General features: G+C 53.6%; 1 protein-coding gene across 1 annotated transcript in view; it reads left to right on the top strand.

Annotated features, from left to right (window-relative positions):
• The window catches only part of MTOR (mechanistic target of rapamycin kinase), a 262,102-nt gene that overhangs the window by 194,362 nt on the left and 46,380 nt on the right, over positions 1-21,360 (top strand). The window contains exons 39-42 of the mRNA XM_075327360.1: positions 2,402-2,529; positions 4,324-4,441; positions 4,523-4,717; positions 5,077-5,177. Of these exons, the coding sequence (XP_075183475.1) occupies positions 2,402-2,529; positions 4,324-4,441; positions 4,523-4,717; positions 5,077-5,177 (542 nt within the window). The remainder of the gene's footprint in view (positions 1-2,401; positions 2,530-4,323; positions 4,442-4,522; positions 4,718-5,076; positions 5,178-21,360) is intronic.

The following is a 21,360-nucleotide window of genomic DNA, read 5'->3' as shown; positions in this document are numbered from 1 at the left end:
ACCAACTGAAGGCCAAAAGGCGCGGCAAGCTGTCCAAAAGAATTTTGTTGAAGACAATGCCTTCGCTCTGCACAAACGACCACGGGACGGGAAAACTGGCAGAGCCGGGCTTCCAGCTGGTGACCACCCACCTTGTTCACCAGATCTAGCTCCCTCCAACTATCATGTTTCCAAACCTGAAGAAACACCTCAAGGGTACCAAAGTTTACACCATTTCTGATGCCATGGCTGCTACGGATGCCTGGTTTGTGGCACAACCGAAATCCTTCTTTTTGCTAGGCTTACAGAACTTGGAATACCGATATAAGAAGTGACATCAGTGGAGAGTATGTGGAAGAAATGTAAAGGTTCATCATCCTATCTTGTTTCTTTCTGGGTAGAGCCAAAGACTTATCAGCAGCCCCTCGTATCTGTTCCGGGCACGTCCCACCGTGACATATCTGACGTCCTTGCCCCTCTGTAATATTTGCATCGGTCTCGTCCCACCTCGACGTATCTGACGTCCCTCGCCCCGTGTAACATTTTCTCCGAGCTCGTCCCACCTCGGTGTATCTGAGGTCTTCTTCGTCTTTGTGTAATATCTGCTCTGGGCTTGTCCCACCGCGGCGTATCTGAGGTCCTCGCCCCTCTGTAATATCTGCATTGGGTTCGTCCCACAGCGGCGTATCGGAGGTCCTCGCTCCTCTCTAATATCTGCTCTGGGCTTGTCCCACCGCGGCGTATCTGAGGTCCTCGCCCCTCTGTAATATCTGCATTGGGTTCGTGCCACAGCGGCGTATCGGAGGTCCTCGCTCCTCTGTAATATCTGCTCTGGGCTTGTCCTACAGCAGCGTATCTGAGGTCCTCGCCCCTCTGTAATATCTGCATTGGGTTCGTGCCACAGCGGCGTATCGGAGGTCCTCGCTCCTCTGTAATATCTGCTCTGGGCTTGTCCTACAGCGGCGTATCTGAGGTCCTCGCCCTTGTATAATATCTGCATCGGGTTCGTCCCATCTCGGTGTATCTGAGGTCCTCGCCCCTCTATAATATCTGCATCGGGTTCGTCCCACCTCGGTGTATCTGAGGTCCTCGCCCGTCTGTAATATCTGCTTCGGGCTCATCCCACCGAGGCGTATCTGAGGTCCTCGCCCCTCTATAATATCTGCTCCGGGCTCGTCCCACCGCGGTGTATCTGAGGTCCTCGCCCCTGTATAATATCTGCTCCGGGCTCGTCCCACCGCGCTGTATCTGACGTCCTCGCCCGTCTGTAATATCTGCTTCGGGCTCGTCCCACCGAGGCATATCTGAGGTCCTCGCCCCTCTATAATATCTGCATCGGGTTCGTCCCACCTCGGTGTATCTGAGGTCCTCGCCCCTCTATAATATCTGCTCCGGGCTCGTCCCACAGCGGCGTATCTGAGGTCCTCGCCCCTCAGTAATATCTGCTCCGGGCTCGTCCCACCGCGGCGTATCTGAGGTCCTCACCCCTCTATAATATCTGCTCCGGGCTCGTCCCACAGCGGCGTATCTGAGGTCCTCACCCCTCTATAATATCTGCTCCGGGCTCGTCCCACAGCGGCGTATCTGAGGTCCTCGCCCCTCAGTAATATCTGCTCCGGGCTCGTCCCACAGCGGCGTATCTGAGGTCCTCGCCCCTCAGTAATATCTGCTCCGGGCTCGTCCCACAGCGGCGTATCTGAGGTCCTCGCCCCTCAGTAATATCTGCTCCGGGCTCGTCCCACCGCGGCGTATCTGAGGTCCTCACCCCTCTATAATATATGCATCGGGTTCGTCCCACCTCGGTGTATCTGAGGTCCTCACCCCTCTATAATATCTGCATCGGGTTCGTCCCACCTCGGTGTATCTGAAGCCCTCGCCTTCTGTTATCGGGTTTTTATAAACCACCTCCTCAACTTTGGCAACGAGGCACAATGTCTCCTGCCAGACCCCTACTCTCCAAAGTCTAAACTGCCCTTAAAGAGGTGGAATGGAGCTACCCTGCTCTGCTTGCTGTCAATGAAAAGAACAATTTATCATTTACAAAAACCTCTACAGACAGAAGGCCGGCTTCACACTCCTGAGAACCCGCCGCTGTTCTCCTGACCTTTGGCTGTCCAGTTTGGGTCAGGAGACCCTCCAGGGGTCCATTCTCGGGCTGCAAAAGCGTGAAACCGGCCTTCTACTTCTTACTGCTGAGCATTTGCTACAGTTGTATCTGGTCCGGACAGCAGAAAGCTCAGCACCGATACTTTGGAACGAGCAGCGTTCAGTTTGCTGCTGATTTCCTAGACTGGATGCTAATGTAGCAAAACCTCAGCGGTGGAAACGTTTCCATCTCCCGACGGCTAGAGGAGGTGTGAATGCGTCCCATGGTCACATAATTGCACATTTCAGCTCCTCTTCCTTTGTTTTCCGCTAACAGGCCCCTCGAGAGTTGCAGATGGACGCGTTCCAGGACTTGTTGAGGTTCGTGAACAGCATGCAGATCCAGGCCCAGCGCGTCACTGACGACCCGCAGCAATCGCAGGAGCTGCAGAAACTCATGGCCAGGTGACTATCGCCCCACGCTCACCAGTGCGGCTGTACGACTGGTTACATCTGTACTATGTGACCCCCATTACTACACACGAGAAATACCGGACATTTTTCGTTTTTTTTTTTTATTGCTCCCCTTCTTCCGAGAGCCGTAACTTTTTTATTTTTTCCATCAACCTTGCCATATAAGAGCTTATTTTTTGCGGAATGAGCTGTACTTTTAAATGACACCATGAATTTTACTATATACTGTACTGGGAAACTGCAAAAAAAAAATATTCCAGTTGGGAAAAATTGCAAAAAAAAAAGTGCGATTGCACGATTGTTTTTGGGATACTTTATTCTCTGTGTTCACTATATGGTAAAACTAATATGTCGGTGTGATGCTTCAGGTCGGTATGAGTTCGTAGACACCAAACATGTATAGGTTTACATTTATCTAAGGGGTTAAAAAAAAAATAAAATCAGAAATTTGACTCAAACGTGGCGCGCTTTTTGCACCATGTTCCAGTACTCGTACCGTTCTCATTTTTTGGGACCCTGCTTATATTTGCGTTTCGAGCTGCTGTTTTTAACGGTACAATTTTTGCGCAGGTGGTATTTTTTGATCGCCTGTTATTGCATTTTACGCAAAATTTGCAACAACCAAAAAAAAACAATTTTGGTGTTTGGAGTTTTTTTTTGCTGCTGACCGATCAGATTAATTTTATATTTTGATAAATCGGGCATTTCTGAACGCGGCAATACCAAATGTGTGTATATATTTTTTATTTTGTTAACCCTCTAATTTTCAATGGGGAGGAAGTTTGTTTTATTTTTTTTGTATTTTCTTTTAAAACTTTATTTTTTCTAGTCTCCCTAGGAGGCTATAAGGATCAGCAGTCTGATCACTTGTTCATTTCTGCTGATCAGAGGACCACAGCTCTGATCAGGAGAAATGCTGCGTTACTGTTGGAGGTGCTGCTGCATTGCCGGCTGTAACAGGAAATACGTCATGATAGCAACAGGAGTCATCACATGATCCTGTGCTACCATGGCAACCATCCATTCCCCGTAATTGCGTCACATTTTGACAGCACGATCAAAGGGGTGAAAAGGCGTGGGTGGATCATGGATCCACCTGTGCCTGCGAGGCACACATCTGCTGTTCAAATCAGCAGACATGTGCGGGGATCAGCACCGGCTCACTGCAACAGCCGGCGGTGATCACCCCTTCATGATTTAGGACGTACAAGTACGTCCTCGAACTTCAAGGGTTTAAAGGGGTTGACCATTACTAGGAAACCCCTTTTGATTCCACATGTTCCCCCCCCAGGTAAAATAATAAAGCCTATACTTGCCTCCCGTACCGGTGCAGTTCCAGCGGTGCCGTGGCTTACATGACATTACGCGAGCCCCCCACGTCAAATCAGCACCAGGTTCTGTCTCTCCGCCTTCGGACTAAACCAGCAATCAACAGGAAGTGAGTGCATCCGCAATGCTCATTTCCTGTTGATAAACTCCTTTGGTCCGAAGGCGGAGAGACAGAACCTGGCGCTGAGTTGACGTGGGGGGGCTCGCGTAATGTCACATGAGCCCCGACACCGCTGGAACCCTATCCTGACCGGGCAAAGCAGCGGAAAAAAAAAGGAATTCAATTTTGTTTCTTTACAGCGATTTATATTTGATAGGATGGACCGCAGCGGTTCGGATCATGCTAGTCCTGTCAGTACCTGTTGATCCCTCCTGAATTCTAGGGGGTCTCACTTATACCCTGCTGAGGATGTGGACCCCCCTGTGTTACCGTTTCTCACTTTCCACACATTGCAGGTGTTTCCTGAAGCTCGGGGAATGGCAGTTGACCTTGCAGGGCATCAACGAGAACACCATCCCGAACGTGCTGAGGTACTTTAGTGCCGCCACCGAACACGATCTCAAGTGGTACAAGGTGAGAGCGCGGCCCCCCCCGAATCCGCCGGTTATAGTTCATCCCGTACACGAGTACCACCGTCTGCTTCTCTCTTTTCAGGCCTGGCACGCCTGGGCCGTCATGAATTTTGAGGCCGTGCTACATTTCAGACTCCATTACCATTCAAAGGATGAACCGGTGGTCCCCCGCCCGAGCAATGCCAGTATCAACATCGAGGTCAGTGAAAACGAGAGTGAAGGAGACAGCGGGGAGAACAGCCCTGTGCCATCTCCTGTGCAAAAGAAGCCGGCAGAGGTACAAGATACACGATGTCTATATTGTGGCTTGTGTAACCTGATAACTAAACTATCAGGGTCCTGCAAGAAACCCCCCTCCATGTAGATAGTGTAGGGAAGCAAATCTGCCGCTTCATTTACTAGGGACCCCCTATAGACAGAGGAAGTCAGTGAGGGCAATTCTGAAGAATCATCGGCCGTAATTCCATTTATACAAATGTATATATCTGGCATGGTAAGAAGACACTTGAAGTTGCCCTGAATTAAAGGGGTGTTTCCAAATTGTCGGTCCCCTTTCAGATTCAGTCCCTAGCTCCGGGGTTAGGTGGGGGGTGATGGGGGACATGGCGCTCACTCCTTTCTCCGCTCTGCTCGCAGGACATCGTTCACATCCTCTTGCCGTACTCCGTTCAGGCCGTTCAGGGCTTTTTCCGCTCCATCTCTTTGTCTCGTGGAAACAACCTGCAGGACACCCTGAGGTAAGAGACGAGCGCCGGCTCCAGCCCGGCCGCCCCCTTCCCCGGCACAATTTCCTCTTGGGCAATGTCTTGTTTTCCCTGGTGAGATCAGAGAGTGAACGATAAAGACGCGAGTATATCCTGGATTTAGACGGAGGATATGAGAGCGGCCGAGGGCCAAGACTTTATATAATAGCGAAGTCTGACTCGTGCCATGTAATCGGAGAACGGAGGAATCTGCCGAGAGCAGAAAGCGGGGGATCTGCATCCAAATATTCAGGAAAATCCAAAGGATCAGTGATAACTGGCAGACCGAGGGGCATCTGACCTCTCCGGCCCCCCTAATCCTGAGAACAGGGGTATATATACCTCTCCGACCCCCCCTAATCCTGAGAACGGGGGTATATATACCTCTCCGACCCCCCCTAATTCTGAGAACGGGGGTATATATACCTCTCCGATCCCCCTAATCCTGAGAATGGGGGTATATATACCTCTCCGACCCCCCTAATCCTGAGAACGGGGGTATATATACCTCTCCGACCCCCCCCCTAATCCTGAGAACGGGGGTATATATACCTCTCCGACCCCCCCCTAATCCTGAGAACGGGGGTATATATACCTCTCAGACCCCCCCCTAATCCTGAGAACTGAGGTATATATACCTCTCCGACCCCCCCCTTATCCTGAGAACGGGGGTATATATACCTCTCCGACCCCCCCTAATCCTGAGAACGGGGGTATATATAACTCTCCGACCCCCCCTAATCCTGAGAACGGGGGTATATACAGTGCCTACAAGTAGTATTCAACCCCCTGCAGATTTAGCAGGTTTACACATTCGGAAGTAACTTGGCATTGTGACATTTGGACTGTAGATCAGCCTGGAAGTGTGAAATGCAGCAAAAAAGAATGTTATTTCTTTTTTTATTTTTTTTTTTTTTAAATTGTGAAAAGTTTATTCAGAGGGTCATTTATTATTCAACCCCTCAAACCACCAGAATTCTGTTTGGTTCCCCTAAAGTATTAAGAAGTATTTCTTCGGCGCTCTATTGGGAGACCCAGACGATTGGGTGTATAGCACTGCCTCCGGAGGCCACACAAAGCAATTACACTAAAAAGTGTAAGGCCCCTCCCCTTCTGGCTATACACCCCCAGTGGGATCACTGGCTCACCAGTTTTCTGCTTTGTGCGAAGGAGGTCAGACATCCACGCATAGCTCCACTGTTTGTAGTCAGCAGTAGCTGCTGGCTATATCGGATGGAAGAAAAGAAGGCCCATATGGGGCCCCCAGCATGCTCCCTTCTCACCCGCGGTGGTGCTTGTAAGGTTGAGGTACCTATTGCTGGTACAGAGGCTGGAGCCCACATGCTGTTTTCCTTCCACATCCCCTGGACGGGCTCTGTGGAAGTGGGATCTTGCCGGCCCCCAAGCCCTGGGGCCGGGCTCCATCCACAGACCCAGAGAACCTGCTGGATTTGGAGCGGGAGTGCCGTTCAGGGACAAGGCCCTGCAACTTTCAGGTACTCTGTGTCCCCGGCAGGCACGGACACTCTCAAGGCTTGCTGAGCGTTATAGTGCGCCGGGGACAGTAGCGCTGGGGTTAGGTCACTGCAGCTGTGCTGAGTGACGTTACATGTTGGGAACTACTGCGCCGACCGCTACTGGAGCGGCGGCGCAGCTGCGACTTGTGGTGCGCCGGGGACTTTGCGCCGACCGCGCTTTTACGGCGGCGGCGCTTCTAACTTTAGCCCCCGGCTTCTGCGGCCTAGCGCCGCTTCGTTCCCGCCCCCACCCTGTCAATCAGGGTAGGGGAGAGACGCTGCTCAATTGGCAGCGCCGAGGGCTGGAGCTTTATTTACATGCTCCAGCCCTCTCACTAGGCACAGTGGGAAGCAGACTTCCCGCTCTTCGTCGGTGTACGCCCAGGGCCCGCCCCCCCTCTCCACAAGGACGCCGGCAGCCATTACACATGCGGTCTGGCTGGGGAAAGGCAGCAGGCTCTGGGAGACCCAGACTAAAGGGATTTCGGCGACCACACACCCGCTCCTTAGCGGGCGGTAAGCTGCACCTTAGTGCTGGCCCCACTAGTGCCTCAGTGTTATATTAGTGTACTTTTTTCTTGGTACCATATATATATATAGTTGCACTGTAAGGTCGCTTCTTGGCTGGACACCCTGTACTGCTCTGAGGAGGCAGCAACATGTCATCCGCAAAACGCAAGGGTGCCAAGGCACAGGCTGTGTACACTGTTTGTACTGCATGTGGGGCTGATCTACCGGCAGGCTCCAACGACTCTCATTGTGTGCAATGTTCAGTCCCAGTGGCACTTAGTCAGCCAGAGCCTATTGTGGTAGTGGCCCAGGCAGAGACGCCTGTGAACCCTGCCCCGGTGACGGGGACAGACTTTGCAGTTTTTGCTGATAAAATGTCTGTGACTATGACAAAAATCCTTGAGACCTTGCAGTCCAGGCCAGTTACTCAGACCATGGACACTGCTGTGTCTATGCTCTCTGGTCCCCCTCAGTTGGAACTAATCCGTACTTCAGGGGGGTCTCAAGCATCACAGGCTGAAGTCTCTGACTCCGATGACAGTCCCAGGCCGCCTAAGCGAGCTCGCTGGGAAAGACCCTCCACGTCATCACACTGCTCAGGGTCTCAGCGACAACAGTCTCTCTGTGATGAGACTGAGGACGGTGATCAGGATTCTAATCCTGAGGCCCCTCTCAATCTGGATGCCCCTGATGGTGACGCCATGGTTAATGACCTTATATCGGCAATTAATAGGCTGTTGGATATTTCTCCCCCAGCCCCTTCTGCAGAGGAGGCAGCTGCACAGCAGGAGAAGTTCCATTTCCTCTATCCCAAGCGTAAATTAAGTGCTTTTTTGGACCACTCTGACTTCAGAGAATCGATCCAGAAACACGACGCTCATCCAGACAAGCGTTTCTCTAAACGTTCTAAGGATACCCGTTATCCTTTTCCCTCTGAGGTGGCCAAACGCTGGACCCAGTGTCCAAAGGTGGATCCCCCAATTTCCAAGCTTGCGGCTAGATCCATAGTCGCAGTAGAGGATGGCGCCTCACTTAAAGATGCCAACGACAGACAGATGGACCTTTGGTTGAAATCTGTCTATGAATCTATCGGCGCGTCGTTTGCTCCAGCATTCGCGGCCGTGTGGGCACTCCAAGCTATTTCAGCTGGTTTAGCACAGGTGGATGCTTTCATACATCCAGCAGTGCCGCAAGTGGCGTCCCTAACTTCGCAAATGTCTGCGTTTGCGACCTATGCTATCAATGCTGTCCTAGAATGTACGAGCCGTACCGCTATGGCGTCCGCCAATTCTGTGGTTTTGCGCAGAGCCTTGTGGTTAAAGGACTGGAAAGCAGATGCTGGTTCTAAAAAATGCTTAACCAGCTTGCCATTATCTAGAGACAGACTGTTTGGTGAGCCATTGGCTGAAATCATAAAACAGTCCAAGGGTAAGGACTCTTCCTTACCACAGCCCAGAGCAAGTAAACCTCAACAGAAAAAGTGGCAGTCGAGGTTTCGGTCCTTTCGAGGCTCGGGCAAGGCCCAATTCTCCTCGTCCAAAAGGACTCAGAAAGAACAAGGGAGCTCAGATTCCTGGCGGGCTCACTCACGCCCCAGGAAAGCAAATGGAGGAACCGCTTCCAAAGCGGCTACCTCATGACTTTCGGCCTCCTCCCTCCGCATCCTCGGTCGGTGGCAGGCTCTCCCGCTTTTGCGACATTTGGCTGTCACAGGTCAAAGACCGGTGGGTAACAGACATTCTGTCTCGCGGGTACAGAATCGAGTTCAGTTCTCGTCCTCCAGCTCGGTTCTTCAGAACCTCCCCACATCCAGACCGAGCAGATGCCCTGCTGCAGGCGGTGGACTCTCTAAGAGCAGAAGGAGTCGTGATCCCTGTCCCCCCTCAGGAACGGGGGCGAGGATTTTACTCCAATCTCTTTGTGGTTCCAAAAAAGGACGGCTCCTTCCGTCCTGTTCTGGACCTAAAACTGCTCAACAAGCATGTGAACGCCAGGCGGTTCCGGATGGAATCCCTCCGCTCAGTCATTGCCTCAATGTCTCAAGGAGATTTCCTAGCATCAATAGACATCAAAGATGCTTATCTCCACGTGCCGATTGCTACAGAGCACCAATGCTTTCTACGCTTCGTGATAGGAGACGACCATCTTCAGTTCGTAGCTCTGCCATTTGGTCTGGCGACAGCCCCTCGGGTGTTCACCAAGATCATGGCGGCAGTGGTAGCAGTTTTGCACTCTCACGGACACTCTGTGATCCCTTACTTGGACGATCTACTGGTCAAGGCACCCTCTCAAGAGGCATGCCAACTCAGCCTGAATGTTGCACTGGAGACTCTCCAGGCGTTCGGGTGGATCATCAACTTCCCAAAGTCAAATCTGTCACCGACCCAATCACTAACGTATCTTGGCATGGAGTTTCATACTCTCTCAGCGATAGTGAAGCTTCCGCTGGACAAGCAGCGGTCACTACAGACTGGGGTGCAGGCTCTCCTTCAAAGTCAGCCGCACTCCTTAAGACGCCTCATGCACTTCCTCGGGAAGATGGTGGCGGCAATAGAGGCGGTTCCGTTTGCGCAGTTTCATCTGCGTCCACTTCAATGGGACATTCTCCGCCAATGGGACAGGAAGTCAACATCCCTGGACAGGAAAGTCTCCCTTTCCCAGACGGCCAAAGACTCTCTGCAGTGGTGGCTTCTTCCCACCTCATTATCACAGGGAAGATCCTTCCTACCACCGTCTTGGGCGGTGGTCACGACAGACGCGAGTCTGTCAGGGTGGGGAGCAGTCTTTCTCCACCACAGGGCTCAGGGTACGTGGTCTCAGCAGGAGTCCACCCTTCAGATCAATGTTCTGGAAATCAGAGCAGTGTATCTTGCCCTACTAGCCTTCCAGCAGTGGCTGGAAGGAAGGCAGATCCGAATTCAGTCGGACAACTCAACAGCGGTGTCACAAACCACCGGGGGGGTCACTCAGAAATCCCCCGCGCTGGCTACCAGTACGTCACAATCGGGGGGTAACAAGTGGGGTCACCCCTCCTTTATACCTCCCGACCGACAGACAGAGCACGTGACGCGCTCTCTAGCGCCCCTCTTATAGTCAGGCCAATTATGGAATTGCCCGACAATAAGCAAGGAGGCCGCTATACTACTTATGCCGATTATTGAAGGGTCCCCGGTGAGAGTAGGGTATATATTCCCCCGACCTCCGCGGGCGGAATATATAATATCTTCCCGAATCTCACTGGCCTCCCCACAATAATCCTTGGCACAACTCGCTGCCACCAACCGATTTACGGTAACTATTAGCCGAACACACAGACGTGGGATTCAAGATCGAGATAACAGAACAGCCCAGGATTAATTATATAATTTAATCGCCTAAAGCACACTAGAAACTACAATATATACAATAGGGAATCTACAGAATATACAGTTATGTCAGAGTACAGTTACAAGCAAAGCATGGGTTACAAACAGGTATACAATTACATCAGTTACCTTGTGTGTCTGGCCACAGGGGGGCGCTGTAGACCAGGTTTCCAGGAACTCTCTCACAGGTCTGTCCCAACCAGGCCCCCGAGCAGAAGAACGCTGGAAAATGGCCGAAGTAGGGTTATCAACCTGGGCAGATCCAGGTCCCCTCCTACCTTAGTGACCTCACAGGGAAGCACTGCCACTCCCCCTGCATGGATCAGAATTATCCAGCAAAGGGGATTTTGGCTATAACTTTGCCTGGGAGCGTCGTAGGCAGACGCCAATGCTCTCATTGTGACAGTTATGAATTTAGCTACAGAACGAGGGGACTCATGACCTGTCTGCCAGTTCCCCATTGGCTGATATCACGCCTGGGGCATTTCCCAATGTCCTGTTCCCATAAAAAGGGGGTGCCGGCATCGTCCACATGCGGAGACACCATTTTTATGGTTGCCATATTTATCGGAAATATGGCTTGCGAGATATGAACCATTTTTTACTGGAGTCGTTCTGTCTGGCTATTTCCAGAGCCTTGCTAATTAGATAGCAGCTCCTACTACAGGGTGACGGCAGGGAGCCATCCTGTGTCCATTGTCCCAAAGCCACCTAATTTCCATATCACAGGACATGGCCATGGAGTTTGTTGCTAAACCAGTTGTGTGGGGGAAAGGGGGGTTGACACCAGGAGAGGGCTTCCTGACATGACTTGAATGTCATGATTTATCGTCATATCTCCGGATTTACCTCACACCTCCCCCCTTTTGAGGGCGCTAGGGGGCAGCACACTCCGGTGTTCCCCCGTGCGCCCGTCCGCGACCTCTCCTTGTCGGGACAGCCCGTCTGCGTTACCGTGGTCACGGCCCCTTTTGTGGCGAATGGTGAAGTTGTATTGCTGGAGCGCAAGGCTCCATCGCAACAATCGCCCATTCGTCCCAGAGACGGTGTGCAACCAGCTGAGGGGATTGTGGTCCGTCTCCACGATGAAGTGGCGCCCGTATAGATAGGGTTGCAGACGCTGCAGGGCCCACACTATGGCCAGGCACTCCTTCTCCATCGTGGAATAGGCAACTTCCCTTGGTAACAGCTTCCTGCTCAGGTACAAGACTGGGTGCTCTTGGCTCGCAGAGTCCACCTGGCTGAGCACCGCACCGAGGCCGAAGTCACTGGCGTCGGTCTGTACTACAAACGGCCGCGTGAAGTCGGCTGCCTGTAGCACGGGCGGGCTGGACAGGGCGTCCTTTAGGGCCCGGAAGGCTGTCTCGCAGTCCATTGTCCAATCGACTGCAGAGGGCAGCTTCTTCTTGGTGAGGTCCGTCAAGGGCTTTGCCAGGCTACTATAGCATGGAACAAACCTCCTATAGTACCCAGCGGTCCCCAAGAAGGACATTACCTGCTTCTTGGTCCTGGGGGTGGGCCCGGATGCGATGGCCTCCACTTTCTCAGGCTCGGGCTTCAGCGTTCCCCCACCTACCCGGTGACCGAGGTACTGGACCTCGCTCATGGCCAGCTGACACTTTCCCGGCTTGATGGTCAAACCTGCCCGGTGGATCCGCCTGAGCACCTGTGCTAGATGCTCTAGGTGGTCCTCCCAGGTGGGACTGAAGACGGCAATGTCATCCAGGTACGCGGCCGCGTACCCTTCAAGTCCCTTGAGCAGGGTGTTGACCATCCGCTGGAAAGTGGCAGGGGCATTCCTCATCCCGAATGGCATCACCGTGGACTCGTACAGTCCAAATGGGGTAATAAAGGCAGAGCGTTCCCTGGCCTTGCGAGTCAGGGGGATCTGCCAATATCCCCGGCTCAGGTCCATGATGGTCAGGTACCGAGCCCCGGCCAACTGATCGAGCAGGTCATCGATGCGTGGCATTGGGTACGCATCGGCGACCGTGACAGCATTGAGCCCCCTGTAGTCCACGCAGAACCGAGTGGTTCGGTCCTTCTTAGGGACGAGGACTACAGGCGAGGCCCAAGCGCTGTTGGATGCCTGGATCACCCCCAGCTCCAGCATCTCGTCAATCTCCTGGCGCATGTGTTGCTGCACCTCCAGGGAGACCCGATATGCTGAACGCCGGATCGGGGGATGATCCCCAGTGTCCACGTGATGGACAGCCAAGTCAGTCCTTCCGGGCTGGTTGGTAAACAACCCCCGGAAGGGGTGTAGGGTGGCCCACAGCTGGGACCGTTGGTCCTCCAAGAGCTGGTGGCCAACCTCCACATCCTCAATGGATCCGCCTGCCCTAACCTGGGCTAGCATATCCAAGAGGGTTTCCGCTTCTCCCTCCTCGGGCAGGTTGCACACGGGGAGCGCACATGCCTCCCGCTCATGATGTGCCTTCATCATGTTCACATGGAAGGGCTTCCGCCTTCCACGGGCAGGGTCCAGGGTGACCAGGTACGTCACAGGGTTGAGCTGCTGGTACACGAGGTATGGGCCTTCCCAGGCTGCCTGAAGCTTGTCCTGTGGTACGGGGACCAGTACCCACACCTCTTGACCCACTTGGTAGGTCCTCTCACAAGCGTTCTGGTCGTACCAACGCTTCTGATCGGCCTGGGCTTGAGCCATATTGTCGTGTACCAGTTGCGTCAAGGCCTGCATTTTGTCCCGGAAGCGCATGACATACTCGATAACCGACACTCCAGGGGTGGCCAAATCCCCTTCCCAAGCCTCTTTCACCAGAGCCAGGGGGCCCCGCACACGTCGCCCGTACAGGAGCTCAAACGGTGAGAATCCTGTTGAGGCCTGTGGAACCTCCCGGTAAGCAAATAACAGGTGTGGGAGATACCGCTCCCAGTCACGCCCATGGGAGTCGACCAACATCTTAAGCATCTGCTTTAAGGTGCCATTGAACCGCTCGCACAGGCCATTAGTCTGTGGATGGTACGGGCTGGCCACCAGATGTCGCACCTGGACTTGCTTACAGAGGGTCTCCATCAGCTGGGACATGAATTGGGTCCCCCGGTCGGTGAGCATTTCCTGGGGAAAACCCACTCGGGAGAAAATCTCCAGCAATGCGGTGGCCACCTTGTCAGCCCGAATGGACGACAAGGCCACTGCTTCTGGGTACCGGGTGGCATAGTCCACTACCGTCAGTATGAAGCGTTTCCCGGAGCTGCTGGGGATGGCCAGCGGGCCGACCAGATCCACAGCCACCCTCCTGAAAGGCTCATCGATGATTGGCAGAGATACCAGTGGGGCTTTGGGGCGTGGCCCCGCCTTCCCCACTCTCTGACAGGTTTCACACGAACGGCAGTAGGCAGCCACATCGGCCCCCATTTTTGGCCAGTAGAAATGCTGGTTTAACCTGGCCTTGGTCTTAGCGATCCCTAGGTGTCCGGCCATCGGAATCTCATGTGCGATCCGCAACAACTCCGTCCGGAACGGATAGGGTACCACCAACTGTCGGTCCCTGGGCCACGCCTCCGGTGAACCCTGCTGGACCGTGGCCCGGTACAGCCGTCCTTGGTCCCAGACCACTCGCTCCGGGTCCGAGTCCGAGGGAGGCTGTGCCGCCTGCTCCTTAAGAGCTTTCAGGCTGTCGTCAGCTTCTAACGCTGCCTGAAACCCCTGACTAGATGTGGCCAGAATCGACGAGACTGTCACATCTTCAGTCAGTACCCCGGGACCTGTGTCCTGGCCTCCACCTGACTCGGCTGCCACTTGGTCAGAAGGGGAAGAGCTATCGGACCTCCGGGAGGCCCCTTGGCTCCCAGCACTCCCACTGCGGGTGACAGCGGCCACAGCCGCTGCGACCGTGGGTCGTGCCTGCTCCTCCTCCGTTCCTGACCAAGTCGCCGGTTCAGGCAGACCTACCTGGCTTCCTGACACCCCGGTTGTGGGGGAACCATGCACCGAGATCTTACCTGGGAGCACTTCCGCTCCTGGACCGGCCCCAATCTCACCTGCCTGTTCCCCTCCTGCAGCAACAGAACCCCGCTGTGAAATCTCTGGGGACCCCACATTTGCTGTGGTAGCCCCCACCCCACACACTGGTCCTCCCCCTGCAGCACCCTGCTCTCTGCTTATCCCTGCAGAGGGCAACAGATCCCAGCTCACAGGCTGGTTACTTGTAGAGGCATTGTCACACCTTTCTCTGACCCCCTCCCCTGTCACAGCTGCAGCTGTGTGTGTGTCTATGGTGTCTATGCAAGCAGAAATATCAGAGTTCACTCCCTCCTCCCTTACATCATTCATAGATAACACATTAACATTGTCCGGAGGCATGTCAGTACTGGCTGAAGGTTCAGCCCTCGGTTGGGGCCCAAACTGGGAGGTTATCTGCCCCAAATCTGTCCCAAGTAGCACGTTTGCGGGGATCCGATCAGTTACCCCCACCTCCCTCACCCCTCGCCCTGCGCCCCAGTCCACATAAATGTCAGCAACAGGCAGCGCCGGGTCAATGCCTCCAATCCCGGAGACAGCGAGGGTTTTTCCAGGGATCAAGTCTTGGGGGGACACCATCTCAGGCCGCACCAGAGTCACCTCCGAGGCGCTGTCTCGCAGTCCTATGGTCACAGACCGGCCGACGGTGACAGGTTGGAAGCTGTCCAGGGACCTACCACCACCCCCACCCACACAATACACTTTGGGCGGCCCTTGGGACGGGGACGGAGCCGGGGCCTTGGGACGCTGAGGGCACATGGCCTTGAAGTGTCCAGGTAGGTTGCACTGGTGGCACCGTCTTGGCTCTGCCACGGGCCTGGAGAGGGGAGTTGAGGGGGACACCCCCTGCAGTCTAGGGGCAGGTGGGGCAGTCGCAGAGTTCATCTTACCCCCTCTCCAGGTGCTGCTGGTGGCTGCTCTCCTGGCTTCAGGAGCCCGATTGTTGGTGTAGTCATCTGCCAGGGCAGCTGTAGCCGTGGATCCCTTTGGCTTCTGGTCTCGGATGAACTGGCGGAGATCCTCAGGGCAGTTCCACAAGAGTTGCTCCGTGATGAACAAGTCCAGGATCTCCGGTCCGGTGGAAAGCTGCAGGCCTTGGGTCCAGTGGTCGGCAGCTCGGGCAAGTGCCCGCCGGTGGTCAGCCCAGGAGTCCTTTGGTCCCTTCTGTAGGCTCCGGAACTTCTTGCGGTAGGACTCCGGGGTGAGGTTGTACTGTTGGATCAGGGCCCGCTTGATGGTGTCGTAGCCCTGATCTGCCTCAGCAGGCAAGTCCCCAAGGATATCCAGGGCCTTACCCCTTAAACGGGGGGTCAGGTATTTGGCCCACTGGTCCTTGTTCAGATGGTGCTGCAAGCAAGTCCGCTCAAAAGCAGTCAAGAAAGAGTCCAAGTCTCCATCCTTCTCCAGCACTGGGAAGTCCTCAACACGGACCTTTGGAAGTTTGGTGTCTTGAAGGTCACGTGTGGCTGATGAGGGCCGGAGCTGAGCTAGCTGCAGCTGGTAGTCACGCTCTGCCTGGCGCTCTTCACGCGCTGCCTGCCGCTCTGCCCTGCGCTCTGCCATGAGTATCTCGTAGGTATCCCGGTCTCCAGCCTGGAGAAGGGCCATAGCCATTTGAAGAAGGCTATCCGAGCCTCCCAGGCTCGGTGGAATGGCACGTGGTGATCTGCGGCCCGCTGCGGAGCCTGGTGCTTCACTGTCCATTGCAGAGCGGAGGGCTGGCATCTGGCTCGTTGAGGAACCTTGGGCGAGCTCCTCCTCATCTTGTCCAGCAGTGCAAGGTTGTGCGATGTCCTCTGCAGAGCTGTTCTCTGGCGTCGGGCTCCTGGAGGACTCGTGGACAACCTCCTCATCGTCTCTGGCCTGAGCATCGGCCATTCCTTTGGCTTTGCTCCTGGTGCTCTCAGCCATTGTTGCAGACTTTGGTCACTGACACAGAACTGACACCTGATGCCTCCACACACCTTACAGTATCTGCACTCTGACACTCTAGTGTTGAGCTAGTCTGAAGACCCCAGCAGCCACAGCTGCTGCAGGCAGTCTTTAGTGTCTGGGAGTATGGGTCTCACACTCACACACACTATTATCTCGATCCCACCGCTATGCCACCAATATGTCACAAACCACCGGGGGGGTCACTCAGAAATCCCCCGCGCTGGCTACCAGTACGTCACAATCGGGGGGTAACAAGTGGGGTCACCCCTCCTTTATACCTCCCGACCGACAGACAGAGCACGTGACGCGCTCTCTAGCGCCCCTCTTATAGTCAGGCCAATTATGGAATTGCCCGACAATAAGCAAGGAGGCCGCTATACTACTTATGCCGATTATTGAAGGGTCCCCGGTGAGAGTAGGGTATATATTCCCCCGACCTCCGCGGGCGGAATATATAATATCTTCCCGAATCTCACTGGCCTCCCCACAATAATCCTTGGCACAACTCGCTGCCACCAACCGATTTACGGTAACTATTAGCCGAACACACAGACGTGGGATTCAAGATCGAGATAACAGAACAGCCCAGGATTAATTATATAATTTAATCGCCTAAAGCACACTAGAAACTACAATATATACAATAGGGAATCTACAGAATATACAGTTATGTCAGAGTACAGTTACAAGCAAAGCATGGGTTACAAACAGGTATACAATTACATCAGTTACCTTGTGTGTCTGGCCACAGGGGGGCGCTGTAGACCAGGTTTCCAGGAACTCTCTCACAGGTCTGTCCCAACCAGGCCCCCGAGCAGAAGAACGCTGGAAAATGGCCGAAGTAGGGTTATCAACCTGGGCAGATCCAGGTCCCCTCCTACCTTAGTGACCTCACAGGGAAGCACTGCCACTCCCCCTGCATGGATCAGAATTATCCAGCAAAGGGGATTTTGGCTATAACTTTGCCTGGGAGCGTCGTAGGCAGACGCCAATGCTCTCATTGTGACAGTTATGAATTTAGCTACAGAACGAGGGGACTCATGACCTGTCTGCCAGTTCCCCATTGGCTGATATCACGCCTGGGGCATTTCCCAATGTCCTGTTCCCATAAAAAGGGGGTGCCGGCATCGTCCACATGCGGAGACACCATTTTTATGGTTGCCATATTTATCGGAAATATGGCTTGCGAGATATGAACCATTTTTTACTGGAGTCGTTCTGTCTGGCTATTTCCAGAGCCTTGCTAATTAGATAGCAGCTCCTACTACAGGGTGACGGCAGGGAGCCATCCTGTGTCCATTGTCCCAAAGCCACCTAATTTCCATATCACAGGACATGGCCATGGAGTTTGTTGCTAAACCAGTTGTGTGGGGGAAAGGGGGGTTGACACCAGGAGAGGGCTTCCTGACATGACTTGAATGTCATGATTTATCGTCATATCTCCGGATTTACCTCACAAGCGGTGGCATACATCAACCACCAAGGGGGGACACGCAGTCGGCAAGCCTTCCAGGAAGTCCGGCGGATTCTGATGTGGGTGGAAGCCACAGCCTCCACCATATCCGCAGTTCACATCCCCGGCGTAGAAAACTGGGAAGCGGACTTCCTCAGTCGCCAGGGCATGGACGCAGGGGAATGGTCCCTTCACCCAGACGTGTTTCAGGAAATCTGTCGCCGCTGGGGGGTGCCGGACGTCGACCTAATGGCGTCACGGCACAACAACAAGGTCCCAACCTTCATGGCACGGTCTCGCGATCAAAGAGCGCTGGCGGCAGACGCCCTAGTGCAAGATTGGTCGCAGTTCCGGCTCCCTTATGTGTTTCCACCTCTGGCACTCTTGCCCAGAGTGCTACGCAAGATCAGATCCGATTGCAGCCGCGTCATACTTGTCGCCCCAGACTGGCCGAGGAGGGCGTGGTATCCGGATCTGTGGCAGCTCACGGTCGGCCAACCGTGGGCACTCCCAGACCGACCAGACTTACTGTCCCAAGGGCCGTTTTTCCATCGGAATTCTGCGGCCCTGAACCTGACTGTGTGGCCATTGAGTCCTGGATCCTAGGGTCTTCAGGATTATCCCAAGGGGTCGTTGCCACCATGAGACAGGCTAGGAAGCCCACGTCCGCTAAGATCTACCACAGAACGTGGAGGATATTTTTATCCTGGTGCTCTGCTCAGGGAGTGTCTCCCTGGCCATTTGCATTGCCTACCTTTCTTTCTTTCCTGCAATCTGGGTTAGAAAAAGGTTTGTCGCTCGGCTCCCTTAAAGGTCAGGTCTCGGCGCTATCCGTCTTTTTTCAGAGGCGTTTGGCACGCCTTCCTAAGGTGCGCACGTTCCTACAGGGGGTTTGCCATATCGTACCCCCGTACAAGCGGCCGTTAGATCCATGGGATCTGAACAGGGTACTAGTTGCCCTCCAGAAGCCGCCCTTCGAGCCTCTGAAGGAGGTCTCACTTTCTAGACTATCACAGAAAGTGGCTTTTCTGGTAGCGATCACATCTCTTCGGAGAGTGTCTGAGCTGGCAGCACTATCATCCAAGGCTCCCTTCCTGGTCTTCCACCAGGACAAGGTTGTGCTGCGCCCTATTCAGGAGTTTCTCCCGAAGGTGGTATCCTCTTTTCATCTTAATCAGGATATCTTTTTGCCTTCGTTTTGTCCTCATGCAGTTCATCGGTATGAGAAGGATTTACATTTGTTAGATCTGGTGAGAGCACTCAGAATCTACATTTCCCGCACGGCGCCCTTGCGCCGTTCGGATGCACTCTTTGTCCTTGTCGCTGGTAAGCGCAAAGGGTCGCAGGCTTCTAAGGCCACCCTGGCTCGATGGATCAAAGAACCAATTCTTGAAGCCTACCGTTCTGCTGGGCTTCCGGTTCCATCAGGGCTGAAGGCCCATTCTACCAGAGCCGTGGGTGCATCCTGGGCATTACGACACCAGGCTACGGCTCAACAGGTGTGCCAGGCAGCTACCTGGTCGAGTCTGCACACTTTCACCAAACATTATCAGGTGCATACCTATGCTTCGGCGGACGCCAGCCTAGGTAGAAGAGTCCTGCAGGCGGCAGTTGCCTCCCCGTAGGGGAGGGCTGTCTTGCAGCTCTAACATGAGGTATTTCTTTACCCACCCAGGGACAGCTTTTGGACGTCCCAATCGTCTGGGTCTCCCAATAGAGCGCCGAAGAAGAAGGGAATTTTGTTACTTACCGTAAATTCCTTTTCTTCTAGCTCTTATTGGGAGACCCAGCACCCGCCCTGTTGTCCTTCGGGATTGTTGGTTTGTTTGCGGGTACACATGTTGTTCATGTTGAACGGTTTTTCAGTTCTCCGATGTTACTCGGAGAGAATTTGTTTAAACCAGTTATTGGCTTTCCTCCTTCTTGCTTTTGCACTAAAACTGGTGAGCCAGTGATCCCACTGGGGGTGTATAGCCAGAAGGGGAGGGGCCTTACACTTTTTAGTGTAATTGCTTTGTGTGGCCTCCGGAGGCAGTGCTATACACCCAATCGTCTGGGTCTCCCAATAAGAGCTAGAAGAAAAGGAATTTACGGTAAGTAACAAAATTCCCTTCTTCAGGCACAAAGAACAATGAGCTTCACATGTTAGGATTAATTATCTCTTTTTCCAGCCTTTTCTGACTAATTAAGACCCTCCCCAAACTTGTGAACAGCACTCATACTTGGTCAACATGGGAAAGACAAAGGAGCATTCCAAGGCCATCAGAGACAAGATCGTGGAGGGTCACAAGGCTGGCAAGGGGTATGTCACAAACCACCGGGGGGTCACTCAGAAATCCCCCGCGCTGGCTACCAGTACGTCACAATCGGGGGGTAACAAGTGGGGGTCACCCCTCCTTTATACCTCCCGACCGACAGACAGAGCACGTGACGCGCTCTCTAGCGCCCCTCTTATAGTCAGGCCAATTATGGAATTGCCCGACAATAAGCAAGGAGGCCGCTATACTACTTATGCCGATTATTGAAGGGTCCCCGGTGAGAGTAGGGTATATATTCCCCCGACCTCCGCGGGCGGAATATATAAAATCTCCCTGAATCTCACTGGCCTCCCCACAATAATCCTTGGCACAAACTCGCTGCCACCAACCGCTTCACGGTAACTATTAGCCGAACACACAGACGTGGGATTCAAGATCGAGATAACAGAACAGCCCAAGATTAATTATATAATTTAATCAGCCTAAAGCACACTAGAAACTACAATATATACAATAGGGAATCTACAGAATATACATATGTCAGAGTACAGTTACAATCAAAGCATGGGTTACAAACAGGCATACACAGTTCCAGCAGTTACCTTGTTGCGTCTGGCCACAGGGGGGCGCTGTACCCAGGTTTCTAGGATCCTTCCCACAGATGTTTCCTACACGTGCCCCCAGCGAAAAGAACACTGGAAAATGGCCGAAGTAGGGTTATCAACCTGGGCAAATCCAGGTCCCCTCCTACCTTAGTGACCTCAGAGGGAGCACTGCTCCACCCCTGGCTTGAGTTATGGACAATCCACAACATGGAATATGGGCCATAACTTTGCCTGGGAGCGTCGTAGGCGGACGCCAATGCTCTCATTGTGACAGTTATGAATTTAGCTACAGAACGAGGGGACTCATGACCTGCCTGCCAGTTCCCCATTGGCTGATATCACGCCTGGGGCATTTCCCAATGTCCTGCTCCCATAAAAAGGGTGTGCCGGCATCGTCCGCATGCGGAGACACCATTTTTATGGTTGCCGTATTTATCGGAAATATGGCTTGCGAGATATGAACCATTTTTTACTGGAGTCGTTCTGTCTAGCTAGTTCCATAGCCTTGCTAATGAGATACAACTCTTGTTACAGGGTGACGGCAGGGAG

The sequence above is a fragment of the Anomaloglossus baeobatrachus genome, chromosome 11 (assembly GCF_048569485.1).
Source record: "Anomaloglossus baeobatrachus isolate aAnoBae1 chromosome 11, aAnoBae1.hap1, whole genome shotgun sequence".
In the NCBI taxonomy this organism is placed as follows: domain Eukaryota; kingdom Metazoa; phylum Chordata; class Amphibia; order Anura; family Aromobatidae; genus Anomaloglossus; species Anomaloglossus baeobatrachus.
The sequence above is the reverse complement of the archived record's forward strand: the minus strand, read 5'-3'. Positions and strand labels throughout refer to the sequence as shown.